We start from the raw sequence: 20864 nt of genomic DNA, 5'->3' as shown, positions 1-20864 counted from the left end.
TTTAGCTAATGAAACATACATCAGGTTTTTAAAAGGCACTTGTGAAAGTATTTTGATGCCTTAGTGGGTATAAACTGACCATAGTTTCTTGCAGTGCCTTAAGTTCAGAAAGCATCTCATAGGCATTTTTTATCTTTAATGTCTTTATGATCGTGGTGGAGGGAGGAAGTCAGATTTAGTTAATCTTTTTAACTGTGGTAGCCATCAGATGCATTTGGAGCAACTGTAGCTGAAAGGATGATACAGAAAGAACAGATCTTTCTTAGTGTTGCATGTTATAGGAGGGGAGGCAGTACTGTTTATGAATATTTACAACAGTGACTTTTAAAGAAAACACTTATTTCTCCTTACTCAAAGGAAGAAGATATACTATTTGTACATGGTAGCACAATTTGACCATTGCCAACAAGAAGCAGAATATGAGGAGAAAACATAATTTTATTTTAATTGTCTTGGGGATAAAAGTGAAATCTAGGCTAGCAGAATTGAAAGGCCACCAGATCATTGTGTCCTTTAGCAGGGATTGTTACTCAGTGTATTTGGGAAAAGCAAGTTGAATTCTTTTATACTTGTCACGTGCAATGATCAGAGACTCATTTTTTGATCCTAGATAATTAGAATTGTCTAGTTTGTTTGGAAAAAAAATGTTATTTAAGTTGTGGCATCCTTTAGCATGGAGATATTGCATTATATTTGCTGATCTGAAAATCTCTCTTTCATTTAAAGAGATTAAAGATCCACTATTTGAAAGGCATGCTTGTCCGATTTGTTCTGTGCATACTGTGCTTATCCAGAAGGGATTATCTGTAACCACTGACACAGAGTAATACTGCACAGTGAGAGAAGCTATATTGACTCCAGAGATTTTCCTAAATCTCTGGAGAGATCTGAGCAGAAATTACCATTTTTTAAAATTTTTTTTTTAGCCAATCATAGTGCTTAGAGATAATGTGGGGTTTTTTTCTTCTGCAGAATTTATAATTAGATACGAGACAAATATGGAGAATAAACAACAGAAAGAGATGGAAGTGAAGCAAGTAAAAGGTTTTGCCAGTATTGGCACAGGCTCCCTGTTGTTTATTTTCTTTTAAGTTTTAAAACTAGGAGAAGACAAATGGGACACAGCAGTTAATACTGCTGATAAAAGAGAAGGCTGGACTGTGACTTGACTCATCATAAATGTCTTGAAGAAAAGAGAAATAAGTGTGCAGTTTGTAGGGTGGAGGGAAAAAACACATTTCTTGAGTTCTGTCTGCACATCATTCTTTTTTAATGTAACTATTGTCTTCAGATGTAATGGTATCTTTGGGATTATTCTCTGCTTAAAGTAGTAACTGCTGTAAAGTGCTGTAAACTGTTTTGGGTCAAACGACATTTATAATGTAGAGGTGGCTGGATGAGTTTTAAATAACTTCTTTTAGTTACTGTGAGTGATCTGGGCAAGACTCTGGAATTTGTCAAAGGTCACTAAATGATGTTACTGTGGTTCTGGAGTATATGCAAATTCATTTAAAGCCAGTTCAGGAATTTTACCTGGAGCATATCCTTTGGGAATGGAAGGAGGAGTTTGAGTCCTTTAGACCCAGCATTGCCTCTTTGCCAGGCTGAGCTGAATACTGATCACTGAGCAATACAGCAATTATTCTTCTGATCTGCCTTGCCCTGAAGAGTTTTGGGATGAACAAGGAAGTTGTAGAAGTGCTTGTCTAGACTACACTGAGACAGCACTTCTTATACACTGCATTTGTATGCATAAGTGTTGGCTATAGCATTCAGCTTAATTCAGGTGAAGCGTAAATTTAAAAGCAAAATCTAGCAGAATAGGAAAGTAAATATCCATTTAGGTGTTTGTGACTCTCCTGTTCTAGTTCACAGTTCTGTCTATGTAGTTATATGACCAATCTTATCTAACCAAATGCAGTGGTCATTCAGCTACATAAAATAACTGTAATATTGAGTTGAAAGTAACCAGAAGGTTGCAGAACAGCATCATATCAATAAATCTGTTACATCTTGCAGGGATGAATACATAACTTGAAAAAGTTCAGTGTATCATTACTGGTCACCTAAGTACCAGTAGCAGTATCAGCTCTTCGAATTTGTGTGAAATCCTGACCTTACTGGTATTCTTCCACTATATCTCAGAGAAACTTTTTTGTTGATAGCAAATAATACTGCAGGAGGATAGGAAAAGATATAGAGCTCTATCTAAATGTATCTAAAAGATCAGATTTCTGCTGGTCAGCCCTTGTTTTGCAGTTTCTTCTTATGTAACTGAAATTTTTGGGTGGAGGAGGAACTCCGCTATACTTAAGTGGAGGTTCTGCACTACTTTTCAGCAGATCCTCTATATTTTGTATGCAAAATATAGCATTGTTTTGGAATGTAACATATACTGTTATAATTGGTTTCAACTGACGAGAAAAAGATGTTATGCTGAATGTTTCTTTAGGAAATTATAACATCTTGTCTTTATAGTTATGTGTTATTGTTCAAAAAATTTTACATATGGATGCCTCATTAGTTCACCAGAGATGCTTTTTAATGTAAATTTGTTTTATTTTTGTTTATAGCTCTAGGAATAGTCACATAGGTCATCAGCAGGAGGAGAATGTGAACCTGAAACTTCACATGGAGCAAAAATTCGAGAACTGGAAGGAGAGATTGATGTCAGAAATGGGTATAAGAACGTTGGAGAAACAATGTGGTATTGCTGCAGTGCCATGTAGCAATCCTTTTTTCAGTTTTATTTTTTTTAATTAGCGTGTTCTGGTTTAACATTGCTATAGTTGTATAAGCTTTTATTTTTTTCCTATTTTTTTCTAAAAATTGATTATATTTATAATTACAGATTATGCTCTGCTTGTGTAGCAGCTGTTGCTTTGCTTGTGTGACAGCTGCCCCTTGTATGGAACTGCTAAGAATGTGTTTAGTAATCTGAGATTGTGTAAGATTATTTTATGTAGACAGCCCACTGCTAAATTCGTTAACCTTGAAATTGCAGGAAAGGTCAGCATGTAGAAAGCAGAGGTATACTTAGGCAAGATGGGTAAATATACATTTTTTATCATGCTCCTAATTACAAGGCTATTTTTCCCCCTTCTGCCTCTTATATTCCTGTCATTTTACCATAAAAGGATCATCTTACTAACAGTGAAATTTGACCTTCAGCTGTGATACCCTAGGGCAGAATTATACGACCTCTCTATATATTACAAACTTTAAAGGGCAACAAAACCTCCTTTCTTTGTTTTTGTATAAAAACGTATTTGATATTGAAATCACTTCTACATATTTACATATGAATGTGTTTAATTGTTAGAACCAGAATAGTTAATTTTTGGCCTGTCAACCAAACCAATACATAATATAAATAAAGTGGTATTGTTGGACAGTTGTGTCTTGCGCCCAGCACCTGCTGATCCATGTCTCGCTGCCCTCAGTCCTGCTAAAATAACCCAGCTTCATCCAGGGCTCTCTTGCCCATTGGTTCCCCAAAGGCAATTTATGAACGTACCCAAAGAAGTATGAGCACTGCTCACCTGAGCAATACTAGAGAGCTGGCTTGGTTTGGAAGTTATTGTTGTGCATTGTGTGGTTGAACTGTAACGATAAAGCTGATTACCTGCTGTCTGCAAGCACAAGGGTACAGCATCTTATATGCACGATTTCTCTTACCCCACTGGAGGAGGAAAAAAGTTATCGCCTTTGTTCATGCCTTACAACTAAAGAAGCACATCTTCCGTGCTTGCCATTGGATCTCCTTGCAGTCATTCCCTTTAATCTAACACGTGATGTTGCACCAATTAGCCAAAATCCCTTGTGATCTCATCCTCTTGTTTTCAAATTTCAGTTGTGACTTATCAACTGAACGTGTCAAAGTAGTATCTCTCAAACACTTTTTTCAATACCTTATCAGTTTAGCCACCTGAATGGCAGCTCACTGCAACAGTTTAGTTTTCTGGAAAATCCGTGGCTTCTTTATGAACATTTTTTCATACACTTACAAAACACAGGCATTGTGAAGCATGAGTGGCACACTTCCTCAGTGGTATCTTTACTGGTGTTTCCATGTGTCGGAATAACTTGCAGTATTGCTTTGGAGGAATTTCACAGCAGAATGACCACTCTGTAGTATTGTTCTTACTTGGGATTGAAATGTAAAGTCCTCTAACAACAGATTTTTGTTTTCCCCAGAATGACAAACCACATGACTGTTAAGATTCTTTTCATTTAAGTTAAAATTCAGGGAACAGGGTGGGGAGGGAGGGAAGAAGTTTTTCCCATAGCTTCCTGTCTCCCAGCAGCCCTTTGTCACTTTGTCTCCAGAGTAGAAAACATGGTAGTATTTTTCTAACACCTTTTCAGTAATGCTTCAGTTTCATAGCTCTTTCGTAGTTCTGCAAGTATACAGTTTAAAAGCCTCTTGACTACAGCCAAAACTTTCCTTTCTAATTGTAGTGACTTGTTTTGCTTACCTTAAACTATTAGACTAGTGAATACAAGTCTCTGTTATGTACCTTTAAATTTTTTTCATGTGATTTGTTAGTGACCACTTTTTGTACTGTTTCTATTGTCATTCTGCAAAAACAGAGGGAAACAGTTAAATGTTTATCACCACTAGTTCCATATTTATATGCATGTGTGCATAAGAAGATGGATGTCCTAACTGCTGTAGTAGATTGTGCATAATAAACAATATCCCTTTATTCATGTGCTTACATTATTCACTTCTGTTAAGATTTTTTATCTTATATTTAAAATTTTTCTTGAAATTGTGGCAAAAAAATTTGAAATAATTTAATTTGGTTTCTTTTTGTATAGCTCAAGACTGTTCTGCCCCATTTGCTGAATGAAGTGTCCAGTTTAAAAAAATAAAGAAATGGAAAATACCCACAACTTTTAGCACTGGAGAGAGACAGCATTTTTCTGCACCTCTAAAAGTTAAAATGAAGTTCAGTTATTTCTGTAATGCCTAGTCTTTGATGTATTACAGATACTCAGATGGCTGTAAAGGAATTGAACTTTAATGTCTGTAAGATGGTGGGTTTTTTTCATAAAATGAACTTTTTTTTCTCCTCTCTCCCTGATGGTTATGGAATCAGATCTTATTTTGCAAAGGATACCATTTGTCTGACGTGTTTCTTTAAATTCCCCTTTGCTGTACATACCACATTAGAGTATGTACAAAAAACACCACAAAACATCCTTAGTTATTTATTCTGCTTAAATCAACAGGTTTGCTCTGTGTATCATAGGTACAACAAGTGTCTCTGAGAGCTGAGCAAGAATGGATTCTAGAACAGGGTAAAATGCAAACAGAACTAAATTGGCAGCAGCTCTGTGAGGATGCTGAACATAATCGGTATCAGAAATCAGAGGATCTAACACAAAGCCTGTTTTCACCAAGAGAGGAGGTGAGAATTTCAAATTAACACTGTTTAAGAATCATCTGTTGCAGAGAGACCTATGGAGTTTTTCCACCGTGGTGTTTCTCGGGGAAGTATGACTTTGATCTTCTTTCAAAAATATGTAAAATAGTAATTCTGTATTGAGCACAGCAGTTCATCACACATATTTGATCAGAGACCAGATTAATTTTCATGAACAATCTCTAATAGTGGCCTTTTCTCCCTTTTCATGAAATCAAGCCATCTTGAGAGATGTCACTGCTTTTCTCTTGCCATTGTAGCAAAAGAAGAAAGATCTCTTAGAGCAGCCCCAGACCAAAAAGAATTTCAGATCACAGTACCACTTGAATTCTATTAAGGGAACAATATTAGACCTGGAAAACTCTGAGTATTTTTGTATGGGGAAAAAAATCTATTTTGTGTAGTGTACAAGCTTCTGTTTCTGAAAAATTAAATACATGTTTGTTGTTTAGAGACTATTACACAATGGGCTATCAGCTCTCGATGCCAGATTGCCTAGTAAACTCATGGGTACAGAGGAAACACTTGTTTATGAAGTTTAGAATGCAGGCATTTACTCTGGTGTTATTTTATCATTGTCTTTCAAAAATGATTCATAGGCATCAATAGCTGCAGCATAGGAACACATGTGAGAGATGAATCAGCATTGTCCATTTCACATAAAGATTAGACAATGGAGCTAAATTATTTGTCTGTGAAGGCAGTTTTTGACAGAGCCAAAAGGAATGTGCTTAACTCCCTATGCTATGATTTAAAACATCTTTGATTTTTTCTTTTTTTTCTTCCTTTTTCCTTTTCTCCTCCTTTTCCCTTACTTTCTTTTCCTTTTTCTTTTCTCCATCCCTTTGTCCTTGAGCTACTGGCATCCTCTGCTTTTCATCCTTTCCCTCCCTCCTGGTTTGAAGCTGATCTACAGAAAACAGACTGCAGGTTGCATGAAGTGAAGACTCTTCTTTCTGCTTTGACTGTTGAGAAAGAACAGACAATATAAGCATCATTTAATCACAATATTTTACCTGAAGGGGGGAAACAGGTTAGACAACACTTATCATAGACACTAGTGTAGACATTCTGAGATGACAACTTTATGGGCCTTGTTTCCACTGGATTTACTGTAAGCAGTTCATCAGTTTCATATATTTCATTCAAAATATATTCATATCTAGCCTGGAATACACATAGATTACATCTCACAGGCTCAATTATGGCTCTCATTTATTAGTCACTGGCAAAAGGAGTAAGCTGGATGTAGACAGTTCCTCCAAAACATGACAATGTAGTGTACTATCATGGCACATCAGAATGGGAAGAATTAATTTCTGGAATGTTCCTGAGGCTCTGTGTCAGTTGCAGTTCAGAGTAGATTTTAAAGTTGTAAAGTTAAAATTTTAAGGCAATGCTTCAAAATACTAATATGCCAGCTGTATAAAATAACGTCTTATATTTTAGTATCACAATTTTTCCTTTCATTGCTACCTATTAAAATATGTATATTTTAAAAATGCATTCAAAATTGCAAGCGTAATGCTGGTTTGAAACCACGCTGAAGGATAATGCATTATAAGTAGAAAATTGTCTTTTGTAAATAAACGACTGTAGAGAGTGTGCTGCAGTGCACTCTACTGGGCAGCTACATGTGCTCAACAGTGAGCAGTTCAGAGCATGTTACCAGAGCAAAAACTTGCTGTGGAGCTAGTTGTTTTTCCAATTTCATTTCAAGCTGTACTGATTTGCAAATTGATCATTGAGATACCGAAAGAAGCAAGGTTGAGCAGGGGTTTTTTAGCTGTTTGCATTCACTGTTGTCTTCAACTGTTGTTGGCAAGACTTTGTTTTCATTGTCACACTTTTCTTTCTGTTGTTAAAATACTCTGGGTTTTGCATTTTTGGCCTGTAGGACAAGCAGTACCCATCTCAGCAAAAACTTTTTTGGTCTCCGGTGTTTAAAAAACTAAATAACAAAAAAAAGTCTACTATTCTGAACTAGAACCTTTGCCTGTAATTTTTCTATACAAAATGAAGTGTAGTAGTCATTCTCAACCTTTAATTAAGCAACAGAGATGTGAAACACAGCAGTGTGGAAAATCTTGCTTATAACTGATTTTTTAGTATGACTTAGGTCGTATTTGTCTAACTAGACCATGCTGATAATACCATAGGAATGCACAGATAAGGAAAGATTGCTTACAGTAATCCTGGTTTATTATTTGGTGTTCTCTCTAGACCCTTTTCCACTTACAAAAATCTGGAACAGTTGTATTTCTGGTTCAAACTGTGATGGTTCATGTTTATGTTCCAGGTTGAGATGAAGTCCAGGGCCCCAAAATTCAGAACACATCTGGGAGATGTATTGGTACCTCCTGGTGCCTTTCCCCTCCTCACCTTAACAACCTTGGAGAGATTGTAAAAGCAGAATAGACTATCTTCATCTTCTACATACCCTGTACTGTTAGGGCAGAAAGAGCCCCAAGAGAAAGAATATATAGGGCAGCCATTGTCTTTACAACAGGGAAATTTAATTTGAAGGCCATTAGCGTTCCAGATCACACTCACAGAACAGACTTACGACTGGGGAAATAAGGGGATTGAAGGAAGGAGGGAATAATGGAGAAGATGCAAAGGGAGTAGTGTTTGAGGCTGTGCAAGGCATAAATGTTGAGACTGAAGTAATTTGCTCACACATGTTTTATGTGCAGTGCCTCATCGATTGCCATGTCCTCTGAAGAGGCAGAATTGCTGCTTTGCAATGATTTAAGGTTAGGGTTGAATTCAAAGAAACATTTAAAATTAGCAACATTCATTACAAATGCTCCAAACACATTTCATGGTCTTTTTGTTTTCAAAAACATCTGATCTGGATGGTCTGTGAATTAGGATTTCTTTAGTGACTGAAGAAGTGTATATTCTGCTGGTGCAGAGCTTTCTAATACTCCTGTACCAAATAGTATCTACATTTCTTAGGTGGATGATGACAAATGTTTCTATCAGTGAGAGAGGATTTTACAGGAGTGGAATCTAAATTCGGCATTCTCTGTTTGGATGAAACCACAGTTATAATACACCACCGTTGGTCTAACGTAACTTCTTTAAAAATGTTTGCAGACACACTTTGAATGAAGAAACAGCAAAAGTAAATAATGTCAGGACCCTAATACCATAGTCCTTATATCCCAGTGATCCTACTAGATTTTTTTCCCTTAAGATTTTGCTGGAATTTCAAGTGACCAGAAGATGTGTTTTCCAATCAATATCTGTGCGTTTTAGTTTTTGAGTTTTTTGTCACATCTGGTTTTCCTTTTTTTTCCATCCCCAAAAGCTGCAAATTTGAAAATTTAGGAGGTATAAAGGAGGAAGGAAGCATTTTGGTATTTGTCCTTTTTCCTAAACATATGTAGCTGACTACTGTTTGGAGGTAGCAACCTTTGGTAGGACAGACTAAAGCAGTCCTTCTGGCTTGTGATCTAGAGCATCTCACATTTTTGCCCATAAAGTGATTAGGACATCACTTTATGCCCACAGGGCTAGATTTCCAAACTAAAATTTCTGAGATAATCTTTAAGGCTACATGCAGCCCATGAAGAAAACTGAGCAATTCCCCTTCAAAAATTTAAGAAATAGAATGATTCTGGGATGTATTACACTATAAGCAAGCTGCTCATATTTTACTGATATAAATAAGGTCTTTTACAGTAAAAGGCATCCTTGGCAATGTGGGGTTTGTCAGCCTCTTCAGTTCTGGAAGTCTATATTGCTTATTCATTCAGACCTCCACCATGTATATTAAGATAGGCTTTAAGACCTTTATGAAGGTAGAGTTTCGATCATTATCTGACAAATTTTCCTTTTATAATGCTTGTTGTTAGCTTATCTGACTAACATGCAAAGGAAAGACATTGCTACTTACTTTAAATTGAAATGCTTGGCGGTTTTCTAGATACTGTCCATTGTCCAACTTATCTGGGTGTACAGATCCGTACACTCCTTCCCCTTTTTCTGTTTACCAAAGAACATCCAGCCTCTTTATGTTACTCTGAACAGATGGTCTCTAATGACACTTTCAAGAATTTGACAGGTCAGAAAGGGGACTGCTGGTGAGCCGATAAGTTCTTTAAGGAGATGGGTGCATGGAAGAGACAGAGATAGCAAAGTAACAGAACAACAGCGACAAGACAGTCACCTGTGGCTGTGGTCCTCCCCAACTATGCCTTCTCCCATGATGTTCTCAGCAGAGCACCTTTTTCCCTGGCAAATCCTCAATAACCAGATCTATTTCTTTTCCTCCTATGGTTCTTTTCTCCCACATATGTTCATGGGTTGTAAGTTCTAGGATCTGTTTGCGTGGTGTGTAGAGACAATATGTGTTAGTTATCAATGAAGGGTTCTTATTGTGGTGTACTTTTATTTTCCAGATATTTCAGTATGATGACAAAACTTCTCTGTGCAAAGATATTCCTACCTTGGAAATAAAAAAGCTGCAGAAGCAGAATGCCAGCCTTCGGGCTGCTATTGCACAAATGAGGAAAGAAATGGAGAGTCTTGATGAGCAGATGTTGTCCTCTCTTCCTCTGACAGAAAACAGACAGCTTGTAGAGCAAGGTAACAACTCTTGCCAAAGACCTTTAAATTCAATAAGGAAGTGTAGCAGTCACGGTCACAACCTATGAGGGCTATCCAGCCCATGGGTGTGTAAAACTCATTGCTGTGGGGTTCTCAAGATTGCACAATACATAAGCACACAGTGGTCTGAGATTCTTTATTACAAATTACTACAAAACTATTATTAGTAAAAACAAATGCACACATAAAGTCACTATGAAATTACCACTAGAAAAGCAAATGTGTATATATATTGCAAGAGTAAAGCAAATATATATATATTACAAGTTATGACAGAATTCCTGCTAGTGAAGCAAGTATATAGAATCACAGAATTGTTTGCATTGGAAGGGACCTTTAAAAGTCTCCTAGTCCAAAACTCCCTCCCATGGGGGTTTACAGTATATCTACTGAAGTGGTGTACAAAAGGAGGCTTGGGGGGACCTTACCACTCTCTACAACTACCTGAAAGGAGGTTGTTGTGAGGTGAGGGTCTGTCTCTTCTCCCAAGTAATAGGCAATAGGACAAGAGAAATGACCTCAAGTTATGCCAGTGCAGGTTTAGAGTGGATATTAGGAAGAAGTTTCTTTTTGGAAAGGGTTATTCAAGCATTGGTGCAAGCAGGCGAGGAAAATGGTTGAGTCACCATCCCTGGAGGTATTTCAAAGACATGTAGATGTGGCACTTGAGGACATGCTTTAGCAGTCAACTTAGCAGTGTTCTATTAATGGTTTGACTTGATGATCCTAAAGGTCTTTTCCAACCTAAATGATGCTATGATTCTAGACATGTATATTCATGAGACAATGTTCTAAAGCAGCTGTTGCTTTTATACTCCTCATTTAGGTTCAGTGAGCACAAACAAAATTTCAACTGCAACCACTTTGAGCAACATCAAAGTCAGCTCAACTAAGCTGGACTGTATAGTAAACCCAGACACAGAAAAGGTATGAAGAGGTTTAAACTACCTAAAATATCTCTCTCTGTGTGTGTGTGTGTGTGTGTGTGTGTGTGTGTAATTAAATGCAAAGCACATTATTTTTGTTTGAATGCATACTATAAACTGAAGTAATATATGCTTATATGGCCAGTTAGATGAGAGCCAGCAAAGATTTTTTCAACCAAACTTGTGGTCATTCTTTCTAGGCAATACATTTTGACAAGTCACCCCCTGGCACAAGTCACTCCTGATCTTTCAAGCCCGTCTTTTTTTTTTCCCCCACTTTCAAATGCTTAAGCTACTGTGTATCACCTCTTCAAGTTTTCCATTGTAAATCCATTATTGTAAATCCAAATGTGACTCAGTATGACCAGGAGAAAGTGTCATGCCCCAGTGCTGTCTTGAAGCGCTCACCATCCACAAAGGAAAAACCCACTGGCTCTGAGAGTGTGTTTTGCTCAGTTCAAGGGTTTACAAATGTCATTCCCACCGTGTTATTTTAAAGAGTAGAGAAAATATCAGCATTAATGTGTGACAGTGGCATCTCTTGGAAAAAATAATAATGGAATTGAAAACTGGGACAAATATCTATTACTGTGTAAGGAGTAAGTCACTGTATGTTCTCCTCTTCCTGTTTCCCAGCAAATTCATGGTGCAGTAAACAGTTTGAAGTAAGATAGTTTAAAATACAGTTCAAAAATAATGAGTTTCTAATTGTCAAGTCATCTGTAAAATCTAACAATATCTGTTTCATGCTTTAATCTTATTGTTAAGACTCACTAGTAACCATCTAAGTTCAAGAAAATTGAAATAATAGCTAAGTAATAAATAAGCATGAGAGGTCCCGATTACGTTAAAAGCTAAGAGCTTAAAAAACTGAATCAATATCAATGTTTAAATAAAACTTTGGAGCATTGGGAACCTTGTGTGGAAAAAATGCAAAACCTACCAGGATCATGTTTAATCTTTGCTGAATATAGAAATATTTTAGAAATATGTTTGTTCATGCTGTCAAATCATATTTTGAAAATCATTGTGTGCCAGTACAGACAGCTCAGATTTACTTTTTCTCTTTGGCCACTTCCAGAACTAGGTGGAAACTAAACTTTATACCAATTATTCTTTTTTTGTTGCAGAAAATGTTTTACAAACTACTGTCCAAGACGCATTTTCATTTTCTTTGCATTTCTTTAAGTTGAGAAAGAGCCTTCAAAGAAAAGTAGAGAATGACTTTGCCTTGGAGACTGTAAAATAGGAAATGAACATTCTGTGCTCCAGAGGTTAATCCTTTGCTTCATGATGCTAAACTATAATAGAATGCTTATAGCTGGATATGAGAACAGGAACATTTTCAGGCAGATGTGCACCTTCAGCATGAAATGCTGAATTAATTGTGCTTTGTATATAATGGCCCATCTTCGCGAACGAAGATTTGGGGAAAGGTCTTTTTACCTTTCCAGCCTGCGCAATGGATTTTTTAGGTGAGACACAGCCTGCGCTGAACTGAGCCCACCCTTTAATCCTAAGGTTCATCTGCCGGGGCCAAGCAAGCTTGGACAATGGCAGTGAGGTCCTCAGGACGTAGGTTTGTTTAGAGTGTCCTTCTCATAGATGGATGGCCACACAGGGCTAACGACCTCCATCAGGCCAGGAGACCGGGGAATCGAACCCGGGTCGCAGCAGTGAAAGTCCTGCACGCTAACCACTAGGCCACCAGGGGTCTCTGCTTTGTATATATGAACACCTACTAAATAGTAGATGTGCAGGCCAAAACTTCAAGTGAATAAAATGCTGGATTTGTACTTAATTCTGTCTTCACTGAAGTTGAACTGTTGTTTCCTGGCTATTTCTGCTGTCTGCTTTATTTTTTTCTTTCTTAGTGCATAACAAGCCTTCTTAGACATAGACTGGGAGCCGGAAACAGTCCTGAAAATATCTTAAAAATAATGGGCAAAACTTCATTAGAATTTCTTACTGGATTCTAGAAGTGCTTATCTTTAAATTTCTTCTATACTGTCTTTGTACTTCTTATGTTTATTAATTGCATGCTAAGGATGTACTTAAGGCCATGAAGAAATACAGGCAAAAATATTTCTACCTCAGGGAGTTCAGAATGTGTTGAGCAATAATGGTAACTAAACATGGGTGTGCAGATGTGAAGAGAACCATAGCAATAGTTTTCTTTTTTCCACTTAATATAACAGAGGTTCTGTGACCATGATCTAGAAATTATAGACTCCATTGCTAAAGAGGAAAGTTTATTGTGAAAACTAGTAAAATAGGCATGTGAACTTCTGTGTGTATGTATATTTTTCTTTTGTATCAGCTCTGAGGAGAGTTTTTCCTCCCACTCTTTTTTAGTACTTATTTTATCAGTGTTTTCTCTCTTTTATACTGTAGAATATTGCTCTGGAAACAGATCTAAAGGTAAAAAGATTTCTGAGTTCCAATCCTAGCTCTACAGTTTACAATCTGTCCCTGGAAAAAAAAATTTCTGTGTAATGCTGTTGAATGTTCTTCTGAAAAGTTCAGGAAAAATAGAAGTTTAAGCAAATGGTATTCCTTGCCCCAGCCATGTGATGTGCTTTTGCCTTTTGGTCTGGTGAAGGTAACACAGTGTGACAACCAGTGGGGCTGTAAGGGGTCATTGCCTTCACCTCTCTTTATGTTGAGCCTTGCTTGTTAATTTCACTGTTCGTATGATGAAGGGAGAATGTAATAATTTGTGGCTACTTACATTAATTTCTTTTATATAAATTGCCAAATGTGTGCCAGTGGTGTTCCTTTTTATTTTTTACTTTGCTGTCTTTCTTAGTATTTTTAGATTCTAGTCTTGCACTAATTTCTCTATCATTCTCCCCCACAGTATTTGTAGAACTGTGTGCTTTCCATGTATGTTCTCAAGAGCCTTCCTTTTTACAGTAAAACTCTCCAAAGGAATAAGAGAATGGGAATTGCATGGCACGCTAAGGCAATGGTGGTTGGTTTTCTTGTCAGTATGGATAATAGCTTTCAATGTGTACTTCTGGAATCGTACTGTACAGGGTGATTTACTTGAAAACTGATTGGGGTTGCACAGTTAGTGTAGTACACTTCTAACTAATTTATATATAGAAGAGTAAACATACAGATGAGTAAGAGTTTTGTAAAACAATTTTAATGCATGGGATATATTTAGATACTTGTGGCAATGTGTGAAATTTAAAATGTCTATAGGGAGATGATTTGTTCAGTGAATGATGAGTATTTAAATGGATATGCCCTTTATGGGGGCTAAAAGAGGCAAGTATATAGCTCTTGAAAAACAAGGATTTATCTTTTGGGTAAGTACTTTTATCATTATGTATATGTGCAGGTGGACTCAGGTTTGCAGAGACAAAACAGACTGTAGAATCTTTGCTTTTCATTCTGCAGCCTTTCTCTTTAAAACAATGTTTTAAGTCAGATCTACCCCTTATGTGTGTATGTACACAATGATTAAACAAAGAAGGGTTTGTGGTAGATTGCTATTTGCTATAAAGTGGGTTTTTTCCACATTTTATCTTAAAATTAACTGCTCTTTAGTTTACAGTTATAAAGCGTTATCCTATGTGTATTATTTTACACTCACAGTTATCAGTATTTGTGGGGATGTCTCAGTCTGTTACAGTGTTTTGCTCCACAGTTTCATTTGCCGTATATTGCTAACAAAATCTTGGAAACTGACTCCAAAAAATGGGCAGTAGACTTCAACTTTACACTTTTTCTTCAACTGGATTCTAATGCGTGTTTCTACAAATCTCTCAACCTTCAGACCACACTTTCAAAATATTCATTACAAGCACTATCTGTTTTGTTCAGGGGCCAGAACCCAAAGTTCTTGAAGAAAAGATAGTAGATCTTGGACAACAGTTGCCTGATGTAGGTCCTGGTGTTGAGCTTCAATATGGTGTCAAACATGCTCTACAGGGAATGCAAAATAAACTGAAGGAAGCAGCAAGAAAAATCTCAATCCTAAACCAAGAGAAGCGGCAGTTGATTGAAATGGGAAACAGACTCAGGGCAGAACTTGGAATGGTGTTAAAGGAAGGTAAATTTATTCTACAGAAGAGTGCTAACATACATGTAGAATAAAATCTGGGAATCAATTCATCCTTCGAGCTGGAGAGAGATAGGCTTTAATATGAAAACAAAGTGCTGGACCTAACTGATCCTTGATCTGCATAGTTTGTGTGAGACTGTGGTACTAATTGTTGCAAGTAAGATTATCCTTTGATAGGCGCTGCTAATATAGAACAATGAAAGTCTGTATACTAATATAGAACAATGAAAGTCAACAAAATCAACTTTTGTTGATTAACATCATAGATGAAGGACTCCGTGATGCCTAGATGTCAGTGTGGGAACTGGAACTTGAACTAAGACTTTGTTTATGAGCAGAAAAGAGGTAGTTTATCTCTTGGAATAAAAACTAATGTTTTAGGAAAGTGGAAGAGAAAGCAGAATAAGTTTACTGTAGAGCAAACTTGAATTAAGAGTATATATAATGTAAGAAGATTTCACAGTGGATATTTATGTTCCATGTACAGTTTCTCTGGCAATAGAGCAAAGGAAAAAACCACAAAGCCCATTTCTGCATAGCATTGAACCCATCTGCAGTGAGAAGGCCTGGGTTCTGTGGTTCATTCCTATCTGCTGTAAACACTTGCTGGGAATGTAATATTGATGACAAAATAACAACAAAGAATGCCTTCCTTGGTATTTTCTCTCCTTTATAGGACTTTGGCATCCTGTTGGCTCTAAACAGTGCACAGTTTGTATTGCCTCTGGTAGTCTGCTTCCAAGAGAACTTGTGAAAAGAACACAGTGTCAGCTATCAGCTCTAAAACATCTACAGCACAAACTCACAACACAGGTAATTATATGCTCTCTGAAATATAGTGATAATGATCCATTAAGCCAGTTCGAATTTCATGAATGTAACTTTCCTTAAAATTCCGCATTTAAATGACTCTTACTGACTTAAGCTCAAATGTCTCTTTGGGAGATTTCATAAAATCATAGAATATCCAGAGCTGGAAGGGACCCACGAGGATCTTTGAATCCTGATGCCAGAGAGGACAACCTAGAAGTTAAACCGTGTATCTAAGGGCATTGTCCCAAATGCTTCTTGAACACAGACAGGCTTGGGGCCATGACCACTCTCTGGGGAGGTTGTTCCACTGCTTGATCACCCTCTCAGGGAAAAACTTCTTCCTAATATTCAGTCTGAATTTCCCCTGATGCAGCTTTAAGCCATTCCCCTGCATCCTATCGCTGGACACCAAAAAGAAGAGATCAGCACCTCCTACACTGCTCCCTATCATGAGGAATTTATAGACAGCAAGGAGATCATTCCTCAGTCTCATCTTTTTTAAGCTGAACAAGCCAAGTATCCTCAACCGGTCCTCATAAATCTAGCCCTCTGGTCCTTTCACCATCTTTGTTGCTCTTCTTTGGGCACATTCTAATATTTCTATTTCTATATCCTTCTCATATTGTGGAGCCCAAAACTGCACACAGTACTCAAGGTGAGGCCGCACCAATGCTGAGTGTAGTGGGACAGTCACCCTTTTGGCTGTTCAGCTGTGCTATGCTTAACGCACCGAGGACACAGTTGGCACTTTTGGCCACCAGGACACACTATTGACTCACGTTGAGCTTGCCAGCAACCAAACTCCCCAGGCTGCACTTCAGCCTCTTGTCCACCAGTGGATATAGACCTCCAGCATTACACTGTTCTGGGTACAGAATCCATCATCTTTGCTCTTATTAATTTTCATGCAGTTGGTGATTGCCACGTGTTCCAGTCTATCACGATCTCTCTGTAAGGTCTCTCTACCCTCAAGGAAATCAACGAGTCCTCCTAATTTAGTATCGTCAGCAGATGTACTTAGTGCAGACTCAATTTGTGTGTCCAAGTCACTGATAGAAAGAGTGAAGAGAACTAGCCTTAAAATTGAGCCCTGGGGAAAACCAGTAGTGACTGGCCACTAGCCAGATGTTTCCCTCTGCTTAAGGGGTTTCCCCAGATGCTTAAAGGGTTTGGGACTTCAAAAGTAATATTTTTAAACATGATCTTCAGCCAAGGTATTTTAGAAACACTTGTTGCAGCAATAAATGCAATCCTAAATTACGAGTTTTATAAAGCTTAGTTTTTAGTAAGTGAGGAAAGGCCATTTGACATATTTGCAGTATGTCCTAAGATAAACGTTAAAATTATTAATCAGTGAGCATATTTTCAAACATTCACAATGGTGGGATTTTGAAGCACCCACGTCCAAATTATTGTAATTGCACCTTTCCCATAAATGAAAGCAGGATATGTAGTTAACCTGTCTCTTTTCTTTTGTAATTGAAATACAACTTTTAATGGTTAAATTGCAGCTTTCATCAGAGACAAATGGATAAATCCTGGCTCCCCTAGTAGTTAGTGGCAAACCTCCCAGTAACTTGGATATTCAGGATTTCACTATGTACTTTACTTAATTGATCAGCAATTTGTTCCTGTGAGGATTGAGTCAGAGCAGCTGATTGTCATTGTAGTTTTGAGGGCAGTAAACAATGTTCTTTCAGAAAGAGGGAGGTTGTTGCTCTGAGGTATAAAACTCCAGTAGAATTATTAACCAAGTTCAGTTGGGGAAATACTTCCTTTGGGAACTGCTCCGGGCAAGTCGTTCCAGTGTTTGGTCACTCTCACAATAAAGAACGTTGGCATTTGGTTGGAGTTTTTTGCCTTACACTTCAGCAGAGTGTTCTATACTTCTTTCTGCCCATTGCCTCGCTCTTCCACTGGGAAGAGTCTGGCTCAGTCATCTATATCTCCATCCACCATCCTCATCAGGTGCTTATACATGTTGAAAAGATCATTCCTGACCTATCTCTTCTGGAGGCCAGCAAGGCCAGCTGCCCCAATCTCACTCTGATGTCAGATGTTCCAATTCGCTGATCATCTGTGTGGCTGTTTGCTGTTTGTGGCTATTGCAGTATGTCGATGTCTTTCTTGTCCTGGGGAGTCCAAAACTGGACACAGTACTCTAAATGTGGTTGCACCAGTGCTTGGCAGAGGGAAAACAATCACCTCCTGTGACCTGCTGGCAATGCTTTTCTTGGTGCAGTCTTGGTGCTGTTAGCCGAAGGCCTCATGAATGCACTGCTGCCTCATGTTCAACTTTTAGTCCACCAGGTTTCTTGTTTCTTTTCTGCTGAGCTGCTTTGCAAACAGTCGGCCTCCAGCATATTAGATTAAAACTGCAATCTCCTCTGCCTTTGGGGTTAAAAATCAGCTGAATTTAAGCTAATGTCCTCTGGAGGATCCTGTTTATTTTTAATTCTTCCTTTATGTATTCTTACTTGTCTTAACGGAAATCAAGAAAAGATTTGAGAACCTTTTTGTGGATTATTAAAGTTCATCTATGAATATGTCGGAGATTGAAATTAAATGTTTACCTTTTTACATACTAAGATCTCTAGTATTATCTCTAGATAATATAAAACTCCACAGGAGATATTCCTATCATGTTGTCAGATTACACTAGGAAATCACAAATTTAAGTAATTTACTTGAAAATTTTACCATCTGAATACATTCTAAAAATGTCTTAAACATTTTTATACCTAGACACATTCTAAAAAGATAAGATGGAATAACCACACATTCATGTTGAGCATGCCATCCTGTGGGGGTTTTAGCCCGAAATCATTACTAATTCTTCAGATGTTACCTGGTTGGCCTAGGTTTAATACAAAGTATATGAACCATCTGGTCAGACAGTTTGAATGACAAAGGTGAGGTTCTTGAGAAAGAGCCAGTGGAAGTAAATTCTAATTAATATTATATTTTTCTTACAGTTAAGAGTGGTGCTAAAGAAAAAAAGAACAAAGCATATTAACCTCTTGGATGACTGAGCCAGTAGTTGCTTGGAATAAGTGCTACGAATTACATAAATGAAGGTTAAGTGACTCAGCTGGTCCAATCTTTTTGGCAATTTAGTTATGCTGAAAACAGATATATTTTTTCCTATGTAGTAAAACAGCACTTCAGATAATATCCATGAGGGATATTATCTGGACTAATTACAAAAACTTCTGGGTTAGTAGATCTAAGAAAATACTGTAAAAGTTTGAAATGCAAAGATCATCCAGCAATTAAATTTGAGAACAAGTACTGACAGGGTCAAGTTCAGTGTTCTGCTATCAGGTCTTTAGGCAGACAGTTAGGCAGCTTCCGCACAGGATTGCTATTACCTTGGAGAAAGAATAGTAGTAAAACCAGGTAGTACTTATTTGAAGGGCCCAGACATTTCAATATGAAAGGAAAAAGCTCTCCAAGCATCCAAAGTATGCAGCAGTATTTCAGCCAGAAAAGCCATATTATTTGGGGAAGAAAACAAGTACGTATGTTTCTTGGCTAAGGTGAATTTGTTAGATTGAATCTATGGAAACATTTTGGAATATGTTCTAAGGGAACCTGGCAGGCAAGAACTCTGCATTTGGACATCCTGTCCCAGGTATTTGCATTTCTCTTAGCTTCCTCCTAGCAGAAGGTACCCAACAAGAGAGGCTCTCTTGTCTGGTAGAGAAAGGTTGCCTGAAGTCCAAAAGGCTGTGCTGTTAAAAGTCAATTAGAACCAAATTTGAACAGGTTGCTTGAGTGAAAATAACTCCCTGTTCTTCTTTACTGCCCATTAGTCAATGAAGAAGTTTTAAAGGTTGCAGTGTGAACAAACATTGTAGACCATCGATCTGACAGTGATAAACTGAGAATGCCATCTACTGTACCTTTCCAGAGCTAATGGAGACTTGTTCTCCCTCAGATATAGCAGATAGTCTAAGACAACAGAAATTGAGAACTTTGAAAGGTCAGCCAGGTAAGTGCAATGCATGCTGGAGAATCTGGTATATTTTAGCAAATTTATCTAATCAAGTTCTTTTGATGTCAAAAGTATTAGTGAGGGCATGAAAAATATGATTTAGGACATAACATAGTGAAAGCCATCTAGATTTTGAGCTGGGAAGATTCAAATTACTTGAGTTCTGTGAGAACACATCTGGTAATGCAGCACTGTTTTTCAACTCTTCATTGACAGTCTGAGGGCATGATCAAGAGCTGTCACAGCAGCACTGCCACAAGAAGTATTAGCGTCTTGTTGTAGCGCAAGGAGGGTCCTCAGAGAAAAGAACTGAGCATCAAATAAATAGCCTCGCTGACATATCAATGACACATCTTATGGGACAGTGGTATGAGCTACTTCTGGAGCAGGAAATCTTTAATTTCTTGTAAAACTCCGAGGTGGAAAGTTTAAATCTGGTCCTCTGTAACAGTCCTCAGCATAGGATTCTGATCTTCCTCTGTGAGGTTTCAGAAGGGAATAAGTGAGGCAGCTGTTACAGTGTGCCGAATGCCTGGAATGTGGTCTGCCAACAGGAGAACTTACTGTGGAATGCCTCAGCATGCTTGTGGATGGATCGTTTGTTTAGGATGCTTATGAACATCTTATTAAAGTCGCAAGCTTGGCATCCTTTGTTCACTTGAACTTTCAGCTCACTGTCTCAGAAATAGTGATCTTCCTAAACTCTTAACACTGGAAATAATTTTTACAAAGGAAATTAGGGTACAGCAAAGCGTTTGAGTAGACCTCTTGTAACCTGTTTTTTCCATCTGTACACTGCTGGGATTGAGTCTGAAAAAGACTAGCTAAATGCTTACACTAAACGTATCTAAAGACAATTTCCAGATCTGTGCAAAATTCCCACAATTCAAAACCACATTTTTTACAACTTCTTTTTTCTTATTCACCTCTTTTTCTTTCTTTCACGGCTCATCTTAGAATTTAGCTGACTCTTACATTAAGACCAATGAATATTCATCACCCAT

The 20864-nt window shown here is 37.6% G+C and overlaps 1 protein-coding gene across 1 annotated transcript in view; it reads left to right on the top strand.

Moving 5' to 3' along the window:
• Nucleotides 1–20864, top strand: part of CCDC57 (coiled-coil domain containing 57) — a 38860-nt gene that overhangs the window by 7077 nt on the left and 10919 nt on the right. Inside the window, exons 3-7 of the mRNA XM_027705211.1 lie at nt 5259–5417; nt 9842–10028; nt 10876–10976; nt 14810–15038; nt 15727–15863. Coding sequence (XP_027561012.1) covers nt 5259–5417; nt 9842–10028; nt 10876–10976; nt 14810–15038; nt 15727–15863 — 813 coding nt within the window. The remainder of the gene's footprint in view (nt 1–5258; nt 5418–9841; nt 10029–10875; nt 10977–14809; nt 15039–15726; nt 15864–20864) is intronic.

The sequence above is a fragment of the Neopelma chrysocephalum genome, unplaced genomic scaffold, assembly GCF_003984885.1.
Source record: "Neopelma chrysocephalum unplaced genomic scaffold, ASM398488v2 Primary Assembly neopelma1_321, whole genome shotgun sequence".
NCBI lineage: Eukaryota > Metazoa > Chordata > Aves > Passeriformes > Pipridae > Neopelma > Neopelma chrysocephalum.
The sequence above is the reverse complement of the archived record's forward strand: the minus strand, read 5'-3'. Positions and strand labels throughout refer to the sequence as shown.